Source organism: Taeniopygia guttata, chromosome 1, assembly GCF_048771995.1.
Source record: "Taeniopygia guttata chromosome 1, bTaeGut7.mat, whole genome shotgun sequence".
Lineage (NCBI taxonomy): Eukaryota > Metazoa > Chordata > Aves > Passeriformes > Estrildidae > Taeniopygia > Taeniopygia guttata.
In genome coordinates this window covers 111,725,305-111,744,361 of record NC_133024.1, presented here as the reverse complement: position 1 = coordinate 111,744,361, position 19,057 = coordinate 111,725,305, and the positions used below count along the sequence as shown (strand labels likewise).

Genomic DNA, 19,057 nt, shown 5'->3' with positions numbered 1-19,057 from the left:
ACTCACCTGCTGCCTCTGCCAGCCTTGCAAAGTGCCCCCATCATCGGGCTGTGAGCTCTCATCTCAGTGAATGCCACACATCTACACGCTGATACAAAATCATTCCCAGATCTTTTTGTTTCCTCAGCATCTCCATCTCTTCCTCTGGGTTCTTTCCTCACCTAATTCTGGGAGGCTCGGGTAGGAACTGTATATTTATGTGGGTAAAGGGTGCTGTGTTTCATGTTATTTGTGCACTTTCCTCAGCCACATTTCCCTTCACAAAGGGTTTTGTGCTCTGTCAAAGAGCACAGGGGTACATGCAGGTGCTGTGTGTGAATTAGACATCCAGAGGGGAGAAGAGAAGGTCAGTGTCATTTAGGATTTTGAAGAAGTGAGAACCAAAGGAGAAAATTGATGGAGGTGACAAAAAGAAAAAAGGAAATATGTGTCAGGAACACAAAGAAATGAGAGTAAGAAGAGAGCTACGTTTGATTGACCAGCCTTGAAAGAGACCAGTTAGTGGGGAAAAACAAAACAAAACAAAACAAAAAAACCACCAAAAAACCAAAAACCAGAAACAAAGCCTCAATTGTATTTTAAAACCCACATTATTATAAAATCCAATATGATGCAAAAAATGTTTAGAATCAGCATAGTATTTGTCTTGAGTTTGAAATCATTAATTTAATGGAAAAAGAGAAAAAAGAACAACTGGATGGACAAGGTGGATAAAAGCACAACTAGAAAAATCATTCACACCACACTAAACTAATATTGCTGGGATGAGATGAAGTTGTAATGAAATATAACCACAAAATGCAAACAGCATCAAATTTTCAGGTCCATTGTTACCACTGCAAAAATTAAGATTGAAGTTCTCCATCCCAAATATTGCTGGAACAATATAACTTCTAGAAGCTCTAATTGAAAATAAGTTTAATTAAAAATTAAATATCTTTTTTAAAAGGAAAAAAATATCCATTTTCTATTACAAGATAATGGTTTGTAAAAGGCAATAACTGATTTCTAATCAAAGGTTAGGATTCTTAACTCTGTTGTGACTGTTAAATTGATATTATAAGCACCTTTAGTCCCCTGACCTTGTCCTACATCCAGGTAATGGCACATGGATCATCTTAACAAGGCTTATTTGTGCCTGTGCTCTTGCTCCAACCATCATTCCCAGGAAAGGCCTTTGAAAATCTGCCCAACTGATCTTGTCAATAAAATCCAACACAGAAACCATGCGGGGAACAAAAACTGGAAAGAAGTTTATTCATTTCCTTGCTTTAAAAAATTTACATTATTGTGATTTACGAGGCTCCTCAGATATTTCCAGATCATGGTTGTGACAGCTTCCATTAATTAATTGCTGATTTTTACTTTTTCTACTTTTTTTTTTTTTTTTAATCCCAAGTCTCCAGGTCGTTAATTTATACGAGAATGTCAGTCTTTTCTAAAGGAAAAAAACAATAATAGACTCTTCACTGCCATGACTTCACAGGAGAGCTTGAAGATAAAATGGAGACTTTAACTCCCATGTGGGACTGGCATGGAAGAGGGTTAGGTTTGGGTGTCCAGGTTGAGGGTTATGATTTTTTGAGAGGAGTTTGGGAATATATGTTGCACTATATCCCAAATTCCATGCAAAACCACAATTACAATTATCTGTGAGCTGGAATTTTTCTATCTGTTGCCCATATTCCTGGGAAAAGGGGTAAATGAGCTCCAGACTTTCTCAAGCTGACTTTGAGAATGGGCAGAACCATATTAGTCTTTATGCTATGACCAGATTATCCATTGATTTCTTCTGTATTCTTAGGAAACCAATTGCTGTTGGAGTGCAACTGGAAGGAAGAAATCAGGAAAAAAAAAAAAAAAAAAAAGAGTTAACTTCTGAGCCGAGCACCTACACTACCAACAGCAAAGTCTTTTTCCAAGGTCCTTTTTTTATTTGCAAACTTCATTTCTCGAGCAGAGGGAGAAGTCTTGTTTTGGAGTCCATGGATGAATGTTTTACACTGAAAGGAACACAGAGCAGAGCCTTAGCCAGCAGCACTGCAAGTTTTGCCTCCTTTGTATCACCACATTAGTTTATCTAAGAAATCTAAAAATTGGAAAGCAATTCTGGGAAAAAAATGCTGTCCAAAAGATGTTCAAAATGGAGACACAGTATGGAGACAAAATGGAGACAAACCCAGAGAAGACAAAAATAAATGTTATGTTGTCTCTAAATATAATTCTGCCAGACAACTTGCCCTCAAATCCAAGACAGTAAAATCAGACAGACCAAAAGCTCAAAAACCAGAACGGAGATTCAAACATAAAGTTGGTTACAATGTGTTCATATGAATCTTTGATTTTCAAGGGTGTTTCTTTTATGGACAACTAAATAATTTCATAAGAAGCATAGACCATCATAGAACTCCCCATATATATAACATGATAACTTGCTTCTACTGGATGCTTCTTGTGCAAGAAAACCCACTTTCCTAGACTAAAATTTTAATGAGACACAAATTTCATGGAAACCTGGTTTTTATTCTTGCTTCCCAGCTGCCTACAAACTACAGATCTCCAAATGTTAACTTACTGTTAAGAAGAAGAGAATGCATTTTATTATTTAAAAAGAAAGTCTCAGGCAAATCTACTTGTTAACTCTTCACAGTTTTTTTTCCCTGTGAGATTCCTGTGAAGACAAATCTCCAGAGGAAAGGTTGCTCTCTTCTGAGAAAAGCCAAGCACAGCTCCACCAAAATCAAAGAGCTTCCAAGGATTTGCGTTTGCCAAGGGTCAGCTCCCAGACAATTTTTTGTTTGTTTGTTTGAATATTTTAATTAACTGAAGCAGCTAGACAAAGATCTTCAAAAGCTGTGCAATCATGTGTTTGTGTGTTGCAACAAAGGCCTGATTTTGATCCCTCTGTAGCTCCCCACTGGCTGACCCAGTCAGTACAGAAAACAGATGCAAAACCATCCTCCTCATTTGCATATTTTAGCTTAAAGAGAAAGCACTGTCCATGGACCAACATCAGCTTCTGAATCATTGCAGGGGACACAAATTTATCTCTCTCAAAACAAAGCACAAGAGACCACAAATGAGGAGGGGTGTGATTTTAGGCAAATCATTTCTCTTCTCTTCCAGCCCATGTACAAAATCCATCTTCTCACACTTTTATGTGTTCTTTAATCTGCAAGCATGGTTTGATTGGTGATTTGATTGTCATTTCATTTCTCCTTATATTTGTGCTCAACTGATCTTTGGCAAAGTAACTTTTCAGCACCAAAATGAGAGGAGAGGAGAGGAGAGGAGAGGAGAGGAGAGGAGAGGAGAGGAGAGGAGAGGAGAGGAGAGGAGAGGAGAGGAGAGGAGAGGAGAGGAGAGGAGAGGAGAGGAGAGGAGAGGAGAGGAGAGGAGAGGAGAGGAGAGGAGAGGAGAGGAGGGGAGGGGAGGGGAGGGGAGGGGAGGGGAGGGGAGGGGAGGGGAGGGGAGGGGAGGGGAGGGGAGGGGAGGGGAGGGGAGGGGAGGGGAGGGGAGGGGAGGGGAGGGGAGGGGAGGGGAGGGGAGGGGAGGGGAGGGGAGGGGAGGGGAGGGGAGGGGAGGGGAGGGGAGGGGAGGGGAGGGGAGGGGAGAGGAGGGGAGGGGAGGGGAGAGGAGAGGAGAGAGGAATTTTATTTAATATTGTTAAGAGTTTAGAGGTTGCACTTCTAGCCAGCCTCCCTTGACTGATATCTGCTGCTACTCTTTGAAACACCCAAATTCCCTCCCTCCTCAATCCCGTGCAAACCCAACAAAAGATTCCACTTACCAGCCTTAATGTGAACATCCTGACTCCTGATTTTCCCTGAAGGATTTTCAGCTGTGCAATAGTAAGTGTTATCATGGATTAAGTTATTAAAGCTTGAAGGAGGGAAGGGGAAAATTTGGAGAGTGCCATTGGGGTGGACGTGGCGGATCCCTGGGACATCGTAGATCTCCTCGCCCGTCGCTAGGTACCATCTGAGCGTCACCGGGGGGATCCCCGCTGCTGGACAGGGGACCAGAGTCCCTGTGGTGCTAGCAAACACTACCTCTTGCAGAGATGCATTGACAAAATAGAGACTGGCGTGTAGCTCTTCACCGAAAACTGCAAGACAAAAAGGGAAAAAAAAAATAAAAATAAAAAGCAGGCCTTGAAAACCTTAAGGAATTTCAGCAGCGCGCGACGCGATTCGACGACGACGCCAAGTCAAACGCGGCGCCTGCCCAGGGAAGGTAATCAAAGCTAATCTGGATGCTATCGTCTGCTCTAATAAAATAAATAAATAAAATAATAAAATGTTTCTTGGTTTCAAAGAAAATAGCGCCAGGTTTAACACAGTGAGTGGTTTGCACCCAAAAGTAAAATGCGAACCCGCTTTTGGTGTTTTGGATACAGATCTGCCCACTTCTGCACTTCCTGAGGCAGCATTCTTCATACAGCCTGCAAAAATCTATCAGTAATCTGCCTTCATAAAATTTCCAGAGACTAAATTTCTGCCTAAGACACAGGCAGTTTCTGTTAGCATCCCTAAAGTTATTTTTACAGTCTTTCCATGGCAAAAATTATTTATAAAGTCATAAAAAGAGCTGAGCAAACAGTGAAAAGAAACCTCCCATAACTCGTTAATAGTAACATATGTCTATACTTAATACAGATACAGCTTAGTAAAGGCTTTATCTTTTGGCCAGGTCTTTCTATCATTTTTTTAATCATTTGGTCATGTCTTTCTAGCAAAGACCTCCAAACCCAGGTGCCTGTGATAATCTTGGTTCTGCCATCCATGTAACTCCATGGGGTCCCACTCCCAAACTTAAACTGAAGAATCTGTATCACTGGGAAGAGTCAACATTAGTCAGAGCACCAGAATAACCCCTTCTGCCATGGGCTATTCAGCTCTCACTGGAGGGATTGACGTCTCCAGGTGGTTTAAAGGTTCCCCAGCATTTCCTCTAAAGCTCTTCAACCTCTATTGGAGAGCTGATAAGCCTAACACATGATTTTAGTTTTCCAGTACATGGTAGGATATATTCCAAGATCACCAATCTGCTTTGTATTTGCATATAGGGCTCACTTGCAAACAAAAAAAGGTCAGTTTTGCTTGACACAAACAGAGATTTGGATGTTTGACTATATCTTGAAAGCAAGGGATTCTGACAGGATTTTCTAAAGCAAGGCTGGTAAGGGGTCAGGTTTTGAAAAGGTGGCTCCACTGGAGGAGATTCCAGCGAGCAGTGATGTGACAGATTTCAGGGTAGCCTTCTTTTGCACAAGATAAATTCTTTCATCCTGCAGAAAGAACTTGCAATCCCAATGCCAAGCCATGAATTCTCTTGTCTAACTCTGCCACTGCATTTTATGATAGTTTGGAGCACAAAATAGACTATTTTTTCCTCCTCTTTTTTGATAATTTGCAAAGATGCAAGGTGGGAAGGTGTTGATTCTAAATATCAATTAGGAGAGACTCAAAAGAGAGCAAAATTGGTTCTGGGAATCCCTGGAAATTAAAAAAAAAGAGAGACATCCTCTCAAATAGGGAAAGATGCCTGGCATGCAGGAGACAGATACATGAATGGCACAGAGAAGGCTGAAAGGCACTTGGAGCTTCAGAAAGGAGAAATTTCAACTCTGGAGCTGAGCTCCTGCATTTAGATGAGGGAGGTGCCAGCTCAGAATAAAATCCCCTGCAAGAAAAGTTCCACCTAGTGAGTGCAATCCCAAGGGGAACTGAGGCATCTGGAAAGCAAAAATAGGCACAATAGGACTAAACACAGGAAGAAGCTGAATCCTCATTCACAAGGAGCGAATAAGATGGTGCCACTTTTACATAATCACATTTCTAATTATAGTTGTACTTTGAAGCAGAGAACAGTATTGTTGGTAACATAATAGAGAACTGGAAAAAAAAAACAATTTAGCATTGTTCATCTGCTGTACAAGCTTTTCTCTACAAATACAAATGAAACAATCAACAGGGCATTTAAATTTCCATTGGCCAACAAGATATTCACGTAGAAGTAATAAACACAGTTCACATTTGCCAGCTTATATTATGCTGCGCTGCTTCTTAGCAGATATTCAAGCAAATCCAGTAGATTTCCTGGCCAAGAACAAAGAGGTAAATACCAAATTATGAATGCCGTAAAAATAGAGAATATCAGGAACTCTGTTTGACACTTCCATAGAATCTAACTTCCCAATCAATCATAGCACAGCTGAACTAGAGACTCATACTAGCAGCACATAACAATGAATTTTTCCAGCTGCTTTGTATCCCCTGTAGAAGCTTTCACTACTTTTGACAAACTTTGCATCCATCAGCCAGTACAATAGTGCTTCATTTTAAGCCAGCATCTGCTACACATTCATCCTAATGGCAGCCACAAACACACCAAGATCCCTGGAAAATAATCATAGTGCTGTAATACACACACTTATACACAATGCTGACAGCCCAGATGCTTTTTGTGGAGGAATTCACTGTGTAAGCCATGTTGGAGACATCCAATTACAAAAATGGGATTTCAGAAGCTTTTATTAAAAAGATATTTCTCCTCAGCATTCCATAGGAAGAAAGGGAGTAGCTGAATGACAGAAGAAATGATTTAGTGAAACCTAATTGAAACTGAGACAAGTCAAAGATGATGTGTAATTAATTATATGTTACTTAATGATAGAATATGAGCCAACTAAACACTGTATTTTTCAGAAAGCAGAAGCAACTCAGACTAAGGGAGAGCGGTCAGGGAAACTGATAAAAGTTATGGAACTAAAACAGCAAAGATAAATACGTGAAGAATGAAGAAAAGAAAAAAAAAAAAGGCAAACATAGAAGAGAAAATAATATCCAAGGCAGAACCAGAACTGAAAACTCTTGCAGTGGAGTGACTACCTGGACAGAGATCACATCATTTCACAGTTTAAGGGAAGAAAAGATTCTTCTTGAATGAGGGTTATTTATTACCAAACCGATAATTCTTGAGGGAAACAAGAGCAAGACTGCACCTTAGCAGTGCTCAGGTGCCCCAGCTGGAATGAAAAGGTGACAAACAATCTGCACCTGCCAGCACTTTGGGGCAGGAAGGCAGAGATTTGTGTCCTCGGCTGAGTGGTTAAAGGAGAACATCAAGAGTTTATCAGATCAAAGGACAAGAAGCACTTCTGGAGTCTAAAGCTCAATAGATGCCAGAATCTCACTCCTAAAAAATGGGGAGAGGGGTATGGGGGAGGGAAAAATAGAGGGGAGATGGGAGGTGGATAGATTTTTCGCAAATTCAATCAGTATTCCTTACTCTCAAATAGTTGAAGCTGTGGCATTCCCATTCTCTGGACATAGAGACACAATTCTGTCCCTCAGGAGAAGCACAGAGAGAAGAAGAGAAAACAATCTTTATCTCTGCTGCTTTGTTTTCCCCATGTGGAATGTGGTGTGGAGATTGTTTACCTGCAGGGATGGCTGGGCTGGATTCTGGTGAAGGTTGTTTGGGGTCAGTGACCAATGGATCCAGCTGTGGCTCGGGCTCTCAGCACAGAGTCACGAGTTTGAGTTAGATAGGTAAGTAAGTATGTAGAATAGGATAGCATCTCTTTAAATAGTATATTAATGTAATATAGTATATTTTTAATAAAGCAGATCCTCCAGCTTTCTGATCTGGAGCCAGACATCACCATTTCTTCCCTGAGCTGGGGTTTGCCACGTTTTTACTATACAAAGCAATGAGGGGAACTGAAAAAGCATTACAGCCAAGGAAATTTATCCTGATTTTCATGGGAGACAACGCTGCTGTGCTTAGCAAAGTGCTGAATACATCAGCCAGATGCAAAACTTCTGTTGGCATTTGAGAGCTGATTCTTTACAAGCTGCTCAGTGGGGCTGTGAGCTGATCTCCCCCAGCCAGGGAGCCTGGGCAGCTGGAACCAGGATGGACACACAGCTGTGAACATTCAGGCTGGGTTTGGCATTTCCAACACCTGTAGCTATTGCCACAGCTAAGAATGGAGGCATTTTTTGTTTTTAAAGAGGTAGCCTTTTCTCTCCTTGGGCAGGTCACTCCTCCAGGTCTCCAGCTCCTACGTGTGTGCATGCTGAGCACTTGAAGGAATTCTACAAGGACCTAGCCAATACCTCCTGTGATATTCCTGCCTATGAGGGATTTGTCAAGGCTTCACAAAGCACACCAGGCAGAAGGGGATGTCACTAAGGTGTGGGAGAGAGAGAATATCCTACATTTAAATGACAGCACTGCATCCAGCTTGGACTTGCCCCGTGTGGGATCTGGCGACAAGGAGGGATCAGCACCAACAAAGAGATGAGAGAAGAAATACAAAAACCATTAAACCATCTCTTCTCTTCCCTTCCTCCACATTGTCTCCCCTTCAGGTTCCTTCAGCTGCAAGAACATTTACCCCAAAGATGCCAAAAGTGAAAATTTTCCTGGAGCTTGCGTGGAACAAAAGAAAATTTTGTATTTGTTCAACTCAGTGCCAGAATGCAACGCTGAGCCTTGGTGTTGTACATAATTCCTTTTCATCATGTGCTCTTTCATCTTTTAGTAAGTTTAAATAACACTTCTGTGATTTTGAAGTTGTCTTTTTGGGCCTCATGTTCTTCCAAAGCCCTCTTCCCCTATTCTGCAATTGGCCATTTGAAGCCCCAGTTTTCTCTTCAGCTCTTGAAAGAACTGAAATACTTTTGTTTGAGAGACCATTCAGCACAATCAAAAATATGAATAAAATGTTTCTAAACAATTAATTGCTACTTAGATTTAATTCACCTTCCATACCCTTTTCAAGGACTAAATGCTGTTCCTGTAATGTCTTTGCAAATTGAAAGTTTGGTCTTAAATTAATAACAATTTCAAACTAAGGGAAAAATTATTTCTCATCCATTTGATTAATCATATCCAACATGAAATATTTATATAGATAAATTAAAAGATATGAATCAAAGTGAAAGTCTGGAGCCAAGAGACCACTGAGATTATTTAGCTAAAATAAAAATCAAAACAGAAAAGATAAATTATGTCATTAAGCAGTTGACTGCACTCCTGCACCACAGCAGGTTTGTAGAAACAACCTGAACTGTGTTACAGTGGAACTTCAGGTTTGCCACAGCTTTGGACATCAATGTATCCTCTATTTTTCACTTCAATGAGGTTGTGATTGAGGGACTGAGGAGAAATCAAGTTTTCCTTCAGATTTATTGAACTGTATAAGGTGCTACCTTCAATAGTAATAATTTCTCACTTTTAAATACAGCTGCCTAAACACAAGAAACATAGAAGCAAACCCAAGGTGTATAATAAAAACAGAAAAAGAAAAATAAAGGAAAGAAAGGTGAGTATTTAATAAAGTCTAAGCTCCTAGTGCTGAATTGGAATGGCAGACACCTGGGATTGCTTTTCACCATGATGGGACTACATTCCAGAAAAAGCTGGCATTTGGAAAAATTTTTGCAAACAGATGCCAAGCGAGATGAGACACATTTCCTTAAGAGCTTTAAGGACTAAGAACCTGTGTTTTCTCATCAGCTCATCAAGCTCTAATCAAAGTTTAAGAAAAAAAATAAAATATCATTATCCTGCATGCCTTCTGGAAGAAGCCTTTTCCTAAAAGACCTGAGGCATCATGCCTTGGGTAGGAGAAAAGTTTTTTGAGCCTTCTCCACAGATAATGTAGGGAAAGCACAGCCTGGGCTCAGCTGAGACCCTGCCTTGATGGGGCAAATCACTCACTTCCCTTGGTCCTCCACCTCCAGCAGATAGGGAAGGATTGGGACAACTTCCCAACTTTCTTGAACATCTCAGTTAACTGGAGAAGTTCAGCACAAGTGCCCCAACATTTTTAGCTCCTGGGTGGGTGGATCTTTGCTGTTTACATTTTTGGACACTTGTGCAGTGAGTTCAGCCTGTCTGGCTCATGCATGAGCCTAAAGCACCACAGCCTTTGCCTGTCCTTACACCAGCAATTCCTAAATGCATCTCCAGGCTTCAGAAAATTAAAAAATAGTATGGGGATTTTTGTTGATTTTCTTTTGCTTTGATGCAGGTGGTGGCATAAAAACATTTAGTAGAATCAGAGCAAGAAAAGACAAAGATCACGGAATATCCTGAGTTGGAAGGGACCCACAAGGATTATCAAATCCAACTCCTGGCCCTGCACAGGATCATCCCCAACAGCCACACCAGATGTTCCCTTTCGTCCCCAAAAGAAGAATTAAATAAGAGAAAGAGAATAAGGGAATAAGGGAAGAGATTAAATAAGAGATTTGGCAAAATGGAAGAGAAAGATGACAAGACAGGTGGGAGTCAGAAGGATGTGAAGACTCAAGAACTCCCCAGGATCTCATATCTCTTGAAAGATCTTCTCTCAGCCCAGACAGTTCCTTTTTCACTGCCCTGAAATCAGAGTAAAAGCAGGACAACATCATTGAACCCCAGTCATTGAAAACATATGGCTGTGAGGTAGAGACCTAGAGAGAACAAAAGACCCAATTATAGCAAAAGAATTGAAAAAAAAAAAAAATTAAGTGAGAATTTAAGTCTCATTTTTCATATGATCAGTGAAAAATATTGAACTCCTCCCTAACAGAGGAAAATAAAATATTGATTTTTCACTGTAAATACAAATATCTTGTAAGACAATTTAGTGGAATTAATCTAGAAAGCAGTCAAAAAAGATCCAAACCAACTTTTGTAGGAAAATGGCTGAAGCCACCTAGACAATAAAATATTTAAGGAAGCTGAATTAACAAGATCATACTACAGGTTAATTACCCTGTTGACATCCAAACAATACAGTATACTAAGATAATCTTTTTTGCATAAACACACACACAGAACTGATAAATGAAACATTTCTGAATGCACTGCTGTGCCTTTCAAACCAGTAGAAACATTACAAATGCAATCACAAATATGCTGATTACTCAAAGCAGAGCACAGGGAGGGAGAGAGAGCCTGGGTGGGTGGGAGGGTGCAATGCTGATGAGCTGTGTCACTATTTTGGATGATTTTTAATTTTTTTTTTTCAAGATTCTGTACTGGAACACCATGAATGAGATTTTAAAAAGAGAGATTAAAAAAAAAAAAAAAAAAAAAGGAGGCTAAATTGGCCTTTTTTCCCTCCAATACATCTCCCCTTGATGAACTGAAAAAAAAAAGCCCTTATTTGAAAAGAATCAAAACCTGATTAGACACTTACAAACAAGAATGTTATTATCACTACTCAATTATCCAGTAACAGGCTATGCAAAGTGACCTAGAGAAATTACTGCAGCTATTGTGGAAAGATCAGAGTGATGAGGCATTACAATAATCCATCTGTGATCATGTCTCCCTCTAGGGGTTTTATCTAATGACTAGCACACAAGGTTGATAAATATTATAAATTTTATTAGAGGAAGGGTAAGGCAAATGTACTTTTACAACTTGGCTTTGATTCTGGCTCTGGACAGGGATTTCTTTTGCTTGTCTAAATTGGTGGGGATTGAACATTCCTCATTGTTTGAGGGGAAGGAGGGTAAAACACAGCTCACACCAGGAATAAGTTTCAGGTGGAAGCAGAATAAGTAACTTCAAGAACAGGAAAACAGCACTGGATAAAGATGCTCTGACCAGACTCCAAAGAAAGTCTTATTAAAAAGGAATTAAAATGAAGAAGAGTGAAAGCCCTAAAGAAGAACTATGAGATAATGCTGAAATCAAAATATTTTAATGTGAAAACAAAATTAAATCAATTGCCCAAAATGATCTGATAATAAAAATATAATTAGCAAAGACATGGAGATACTAAACTAATACAATTACAAAAACACCAATTAAGCACCACCACCCACAACAGTTTTAAGTCAAGTCAAGAAAGGAGAGCACAATTCTTCTCACAGTTTAAAATCTCAAAATGCAGAACTATTTCCCATGTTGTATGTTGTGTAAGAGTAGCCAGTATTTTAGGGTTCAACAATGTAAATTTGCTGTGTGTCCATCAAAAAAACCAACAAAAAATGATGCTTTTTCAAATTGCTACTCTGATTCAATGTGCCAGCACTCAACCTTTTATTCCAAAGGGTTACTCGTTCGAATCAGTTTCAAAATCAGAACCACTAATGAGGATAATTAAGTATGCAGTTGGTTTTGCCCACAAATAATAATCACTATGGGAAAAAAGCACTCAGCATTACATTATCATTCTCAGAGGACAGAAACTTCCATTAAATCAAAGCAGGCTTCCACAATTAAAAGAAAAGGTTCTTAGGTGAAACCATAAAAAGAAGCAGAACTCACAAGGCAGGGAGAGAAGTTTGGGTTTTGTTGGAATGCACAAATGCAGAGTGGTAAATGCAATAAATGCAAGTGATGGGAACTTTTAATCAGCTAAACGGGAATAATTTGTGATTAAAAAAAAATATCAACCAAAAAAACCCAAACCAAAAAGCCCCAGATAACTGTCAATCCATGGACAAAAAATATGCATCTGTGCTTCTTGAACCCAAAAAACCAATTCCACTCATTCCTGTCATAAGGAACATACAGCAAGAACACCAAAAGCAGTAGGACAGAAATTAGGGAAGAGCCTCAGATTTTTCTCTCAAAAATATTTTATGAGAAAGAGAAATAAAGATAATTAGATGTCTCTCAGGTTTTTGAAAAATTTAATTAATCCATATTTGCATAGATTTCTTTTAACTGGTCTATAAAATTATGTCTTTTTCCATAAGCAGAGTCATTATTTTCAATGTTTTATTGGCTGAGATTTAACAGGTTTCAATTTGGGGCTTGTCTTCAAAGTGCTGCAGTTGACCTCATGCTTCTGAGAGAGTCCTGGTGGCCACCAACTTCACGTCCTAATGGGACAACAGAGTTTTACAACTAAACAGCAAAGCCAAGCATACTTTTTATTAGACCTGTCCAGGAAGGAGAAAAATTAAAAAATATCATCTCTTCCACACAAAAATGAAAGCAAAATAAATCAGAATTTTCAGTGAAAATAATTGTCAGGATGCTTCACAAAATTCCATGAGGGTATGCTTTAGAGAAGAGCAGTCAGCTACATTTTGAGTCTGGTGACTTGTCTGTCACTTTTCCCACATCCCAGATGAAGACTCTGCCTCTCATGCAAGCCAGAACCTGAAAGTTCTTTCATTTGGATGCAGGGAACAGCCAGGACACCCTTCTGGGACAAGACCTCATCCTTTGGGTTTTTTCTGCTTGTGGTGAGTGAGTGAACCCTACTGCCAGAACGACCCTCTCAGCAGGGCAATCCTGCCAAGCACCCAGCTAGGAAACTGAAGAAGGAGAAAAACCCCAAAATGTCAAGGGATTTTTAAACCTCAACCTCTCAGCTCCATTATCCCACACCGTTATTCCTTTTGGGTACCTACAAAAGTGGCCCACAAAAGATAAATCACCTAAATGGCTTCAAACTGAAAGAAAGTAGATTTAGATGAGATATTAGGGGGGGATTCTTTACTGTGAGGGTGCTGAGGCTCTGGCACAGGGTGCCCAGAGAAGCTGTGGCTGCCCCTGGATCCCTGGAAGAGTTCAAAGCTGGGACAGTGGAAGGTGAGATGCTCCTTACGATCCCCTCCAACCCAAACCATTCCATAATGCTATTTTTGCCCTCAGGAAGCTTTCAGGAATTCTCACTTGTAATGATGGCAAGTTCCACAGGCTCCTGCATCTACAACCTGCATGCAAATGTTGTCACAGCTGAAAACTGAGTGCCTTAAAAGTTTCTGTAAATCCCAAACGGGGCTGAACATACACCACAGAAAGCTCTTGCTCCAAAACTATGAGAGGAGAGAAGGGGAAAGGAAAGCAGAGGGGGAGATCTGGATGATGCCTGGTTGTGTCCCACTCCTCCCCCACACTGAGCCACTTTGGGGGAAGAAAAACTTTATTTTTCTTGGATGGATTGAGGGAAAACAATATTGCCCCAAGGGAAAGGTAAGAATGGAGGTTTGGGGTTTGGCTGAGTCTGCACAGCTTCTACCCAGACACCATCAGTGAGCTCCACAACAAGGACAAGCAGGAGAATCTCAAACATGCTGGCAGCCATTGGCATACAAAACACGAGGTTTTACTGCAAGAAATCACACAAACATTGCTAAATGCACTGGGTGTTGAAAGAAAATGCAGGGAGAATTCAGTGAAAGCTTTGGTGGCACAGTATTTCCAACACTGACACCATTTAGGTACCACATTATGTAGTCCCTGCTAAAGAAAAATGCAAAACCTGCCCAGCATGGGAATAATAAGCAGAGCAACCTTTGTAGCACTCCCTGAAAAACAGAGTTCTTCCAGAAATTGCTAAAGAGATGAGTAGCACTGAACTCTACTGGATTTCCTAGTTAGGAAATGCTGAACAGAGACTGTAGTCTTAACAGTCCAAATTCACCACCATCACCACCAGCACATCAAGGACAAAATTTAATATTTGTGTGATGCATTTTCTGCATCAAACTTCATATAATATCAGGTTATAAGAGCATTTCCTTTCTGGAGGTGTTAAGTTTACTGCCCCCCACTTCCCCACCATGATTCTGCTTTCATGTCCAAGTTAACTGCAGGTGATTTATGCAAGAACAAATCCGTATTCCCCAAATCTGCAGAGGAGCAAGAGGTTAGGGTACATAAAAATGCAGGAATGGAAGAAATTCCCGAGTCACAGGCAAGAAAATACACACCCCTGACCATTAATCTGAAGGGAGAGGACACGTGGGATCTAGAAATAGCTCTGTGGATTGGAAATCCCTCCAGGACCACAGATCCACCTGGCATTTGGATTTCCTTGTCTGGTGGGGGTTCTCAAGCCTCTGCAGAACACGCAGCACGTCTCAAACGTTTTGCTGCACTAAAATTCCTGCTGGATTTTTGCAGCCGTGGGGACAAGCCCTGGGTGTGACTGAATTCCTTCTGACAGCCTGCCTGTCACATCAGCCAGGGCTGGCTGGGGCTGAGTCACAGCAGCAGAACAAGGGCAGCCCTCCCCAAATCCAGCACCAGCCCAGGAGTGAAGAGGGCACAGCTGCTTCTTGCTCAGGGGATGGCTCTCAGTGAGCATAAAAAAAAAATAAATTAAAAATAAAATATATATATATAAAGGTGAGTGGAAAGAAAATAAGGAGAAACAACTCACAAAACCCACACAGAAATTACTTCTGTTCAGCACAAACATCCAGCATCAACAGATCTGAACAGTCTCACTGCTGCAGAGCAAACAGAAGTTGTAGAAAGTTACTGTTTTAATAATGAAATTGCTGATAGGCTCTGAAAGTGATTTGGCTGTATTAATCATGAAAATAAACTCAGGACTGACAGAGGCAGAGAGTAACTCACATACTACATCAAAACAAGATAGAATAGAATATTACAACATCATTTAAGTGTACATGGAATATAAGGACATGCAGTTACAGAAGAGGAAATAGCCTTTAGCTGAAAGAGGTCAGGGTTAGGTTAAATATGGGGAAGAAATTCTTCTCTGGCACTGGTGCCCAGAGCAGCTGGGGCTGCCCCTGGATCCCTGGCAGTGCCCAAGGCCAGGTTGGACATTGAGCCTTGGATCCACCTGGAATAGTGGAAAGTGTCCCTGCCCATAACAGGAGGAGGAATGAGAGGAGCTTTTAGTCCCCTCCCAACCCAAACCATTCCATCATTCCATTTTACAATGAAGATGTGGAGCAGTATTACAATTTGTTCACTGCTCACATTTTTTCCTAAGCTGCTTTCAAGATCACCACGATGTACTGATTTTTATTTACATCTCACTAAATTAAAGGAAAAGAAAATGCCCTGGAATTCATGGCTATTTTTATAGAAGACTAGAGCTATGACAAGCTACTGCAATCTTAATTAAAAAGAATACAAAAAAGAGAGATTTTTCACTCTACCTAGCACTTGAAGGGGAAAGGAAAAGAGGATTTAAAAAAAGGGTAGATGCAAAACAAGTCTTCAGGATTTAATTTTGTTTTTAAACAAAACCAGACAACTTATGGAATGATCACTGCCTTAACAACTGCAATCTGGTACTCTCTTTGTCTTGGGCTTACTGTATAATTCATACAGCATAGCATACAAAGAAAAAAGTATATTAATATTATTATAAAATAGACACAGTCCATGAGTGGACTGTGAGGACTCTTTTCCTCAGTGGGAGACAACATCGCAGGAATTTGGGTTTTGCTGGAGAAGGAAAGGTTTTAAGTAGAAATTAAATCTATCTCAAAATTATAGTTTATTTATAAATATATATCAAAAATATAATTTATTATTCTTATCATTATAAATTAAAACAACATCACTCAATATTAGTATCACATCTAAAATGGAGGGGAGACACTACCAATGTAAAAATAAGTTATCCAAGGGTACTTTAACATTCTGAATGATCCCAAGATAACATTTAGTTTGGAAATAGCACGTTTTGCATGTTACTCAGTTGAAGAATAGAAATAATATGAACTATTATATAAATTAATAATATACATATTAATATAAATTAAATAAATAAAGATGGTACAGGATGAGTATATAAAACAGATTTACTTATTGTATACTCTTGACAAAACACAACACTAACTTGCCTTGAAGGCCTCTGTTTACCTGAAAAATAAGCACACAACTTGCTGAGCTGTTACTTGGAAAATCCTGGTTTCCATTTTCTCCCCCATCAGGATTTCTGTGTCACATCAAGGCAATCACAAGCCTCAAAGACCAACAGCAAAATACAGCATTATTTAAACTTTACTGAAATTTGAACACTTAAATGCCAGTGGCAACCTGGGCTTGGGCTTTTCCTGTGTTTTCCAACAGTTATTAAAAAAATAATGTATCACTTTTCCTCTGAAGTGCAATGAAAATTAAGTCCTTCTTGCAGCCAAGGAAGGTATTTCTGACCACACTGGTGTCAGTTCAGCCTAAACAAACCTGTTCCCTTCCAGTTTTTCTTTGGGAACACTTTACAGAGACCAAGCCTCAAGAGAAACTGCACAAACTCATTTATTTTGTTATCACTTTTGGGAGAAGGATGACAACGCTCAACATAAATCTTAGTGAAAGGAAAAATAATTTTTCAGTGTTCAGTTTCTTTTTTTTTTTTTTTTTTTTTTTAATAAATCACCTTTTCTTTTGTATAACAGTAGAATAGGGTGTTATTCCAAATGTCCAAGTACCCATCACCTGTGCTCCAGCAGTGGCTGAAAAAGGATGTTTAGGGAAGGTCTGTCACAATCCTTCCCTCGTGGTGACAGCTAATTTTAAGCCCAGTATCACACAAATAACTAGAATTACCTTTGCTGTTTGCAGTGCTCTGCACTCATTTTCTTCCCCAATTGTCATTTTATTCCTCATTATTGCATGATTTTTCTAACTCTTTGCAGCTCCACTTCTGTGCATTTTGGGGTCTCTTGAATAGTGTTCCATCAGAAGATTTTAATATTTATAACCTTCCTCAGTTCATTTATGTCACCAACCCGTGAAACCATCACTGACAGTGTTTTTTCTCCAGCAGGAAAATCAATTTTATGTTTCCTATTTCTTTCCTAGCCTATCATTAATCTACATGAGGACCTCTCCTACCCCATGGCATCTTTCTTCCATACTGCTTGATATGACATTTTGATGAACTTGTTTTAAAGATCTCGTTATGTTATACTGACTCCATTCTCCTTGCTTCGATTCCCTCAAAGAAAAAATCTGTAATAATTTGCCAAGCACAACTTTCCTTTTCTATGTCTGTCAGATTTCTTTCCCCACTGCGTTGCATTTATTTATCTGCTCTAAAAAACTTTGTTCTTTAAGGCCTGATAACTTATAATTCTCCACCTTAATCCTTTAAGACAACAAAAACCTGTGACATTAGGAACACAAAATAAAATAGCAAGGACACATCTGATGTATGGCATTTTCAGAAGTTTAAAAAGTTATTTTAAATTCATTTTCTAGCATCAGTTCCTTAAGGATTGAGATGCTTTGTCCCAGACGCCCATTTTACACACTTAGGTTATTTGGGAATTTTCTAGGTTCTCTATCTTTCACCTTCACTTTTTTCTCTAAGACTGCAGGATTTAACATGCTTTTCTTCAAGATTTCACCCTTGGAAGACAAATTCTCACCAATTACATGAGAATTTCTTGCCAATTACCCCCACACTTGTAAAGTCCCACTATCTTTATGTTTGAAACCATACATTTTGTATTACATCCAAACTTACCTTTAAATATTTCCTTTTTCTCCTGTAAATCTTAGTCCTTCCTCTCAACATTTTTTTTTCTTAAACTCATTTTTTGGGGTAGGGCAGATGATAAAGGATCCTACAAGAAAAGACTGGGCAGAGAGTTCCTAAAATTCAACCTTTTCTTGAAACAATCTGTTTCAAGCAAGCATTTCTCTAATATTTCCTGTGTTGCTGGTAGCTCTTGGAATATTCCAGCTGAATCTCCTGTGCTAGACCAAGACAAAATCACCTTCCCTGGGGGCTCCAAACCACAGCACTCCCCTTTCACCTCTCATCTTCATGAGCCAACTCTACCAAGCTGAAAATACACCTTTTTTCATTCATCAGTCACATTAAACCATAATATTTAAGGCTTAATACAATCACTGTATTTGGCAAAATAGTTTCTCCCACACACACTTCTGCTCCTAATCAGAGATAATTAAGTATGTGCATCATACAAATTGACAGCCATGTAGATTCTGAAGCGGAGTTTAAAGTGTAAATAATGATGAGATAAAAGGGATCTTTTGAGCAAAATCAAAGTATCAAGTAGTCATTATGTGTAATCACTATTACAATTTAATGACATTTGTGCTAGAATAGGAATATGAACAGGAATTAAAGTGTCTCATATATATTACTACTTTTTTTTTTTTATTTAACTCTATGTTGGTTCCAAATGGTTACCAAAACATCAGCCTTTGCCTGAGCCTTTAGCAGGTGATTCTGCTGCAAACACAGAACCCAAGCCAACTGCAGTGGCCTGGATGTGAGACGTGAGGAGGTCATGCTGTGTGTGGCAAAAATCCTAATGTTTATCCTTTTAATCTTGCTTTCTGT

The 19,057-nt window shown here is 39.5% G+C and overlaps 1 protein-coding gene across 4 annotated transcripts in view; it reads right to left on the bottom strand.

The window, feature by feature from the left end:
* DSCAM (DS cell adhesion molecule) overlaps positions 1–19,057 on the bottom strand; it is a 462,695-nt gene that overhangs the window by 394,366 nt on the left and 49,272 nt on the right. For 3 of the 4 annotated variants that reach the window (XR_012058288.1, XM_030283877.4, XM_072935732.1), the window contains exon 2: positions 3,791–4,108. Coding sequence is in view for 3 of the 4 variants with exons in the window: in XM_030283877.4 (XP_030139737.1) it covers positions 3,791–4,108 (318 nt within the window). In the remaining variant the exon portion in view is untranslated. Of the gene's footprint in view, positions 1–3,790; positions 4,109–8,239; positions 8,265–19,057 lie in introns of those variants that run through there. The other variant, XM_072935734.1, reaches the window with a different exon arrangement.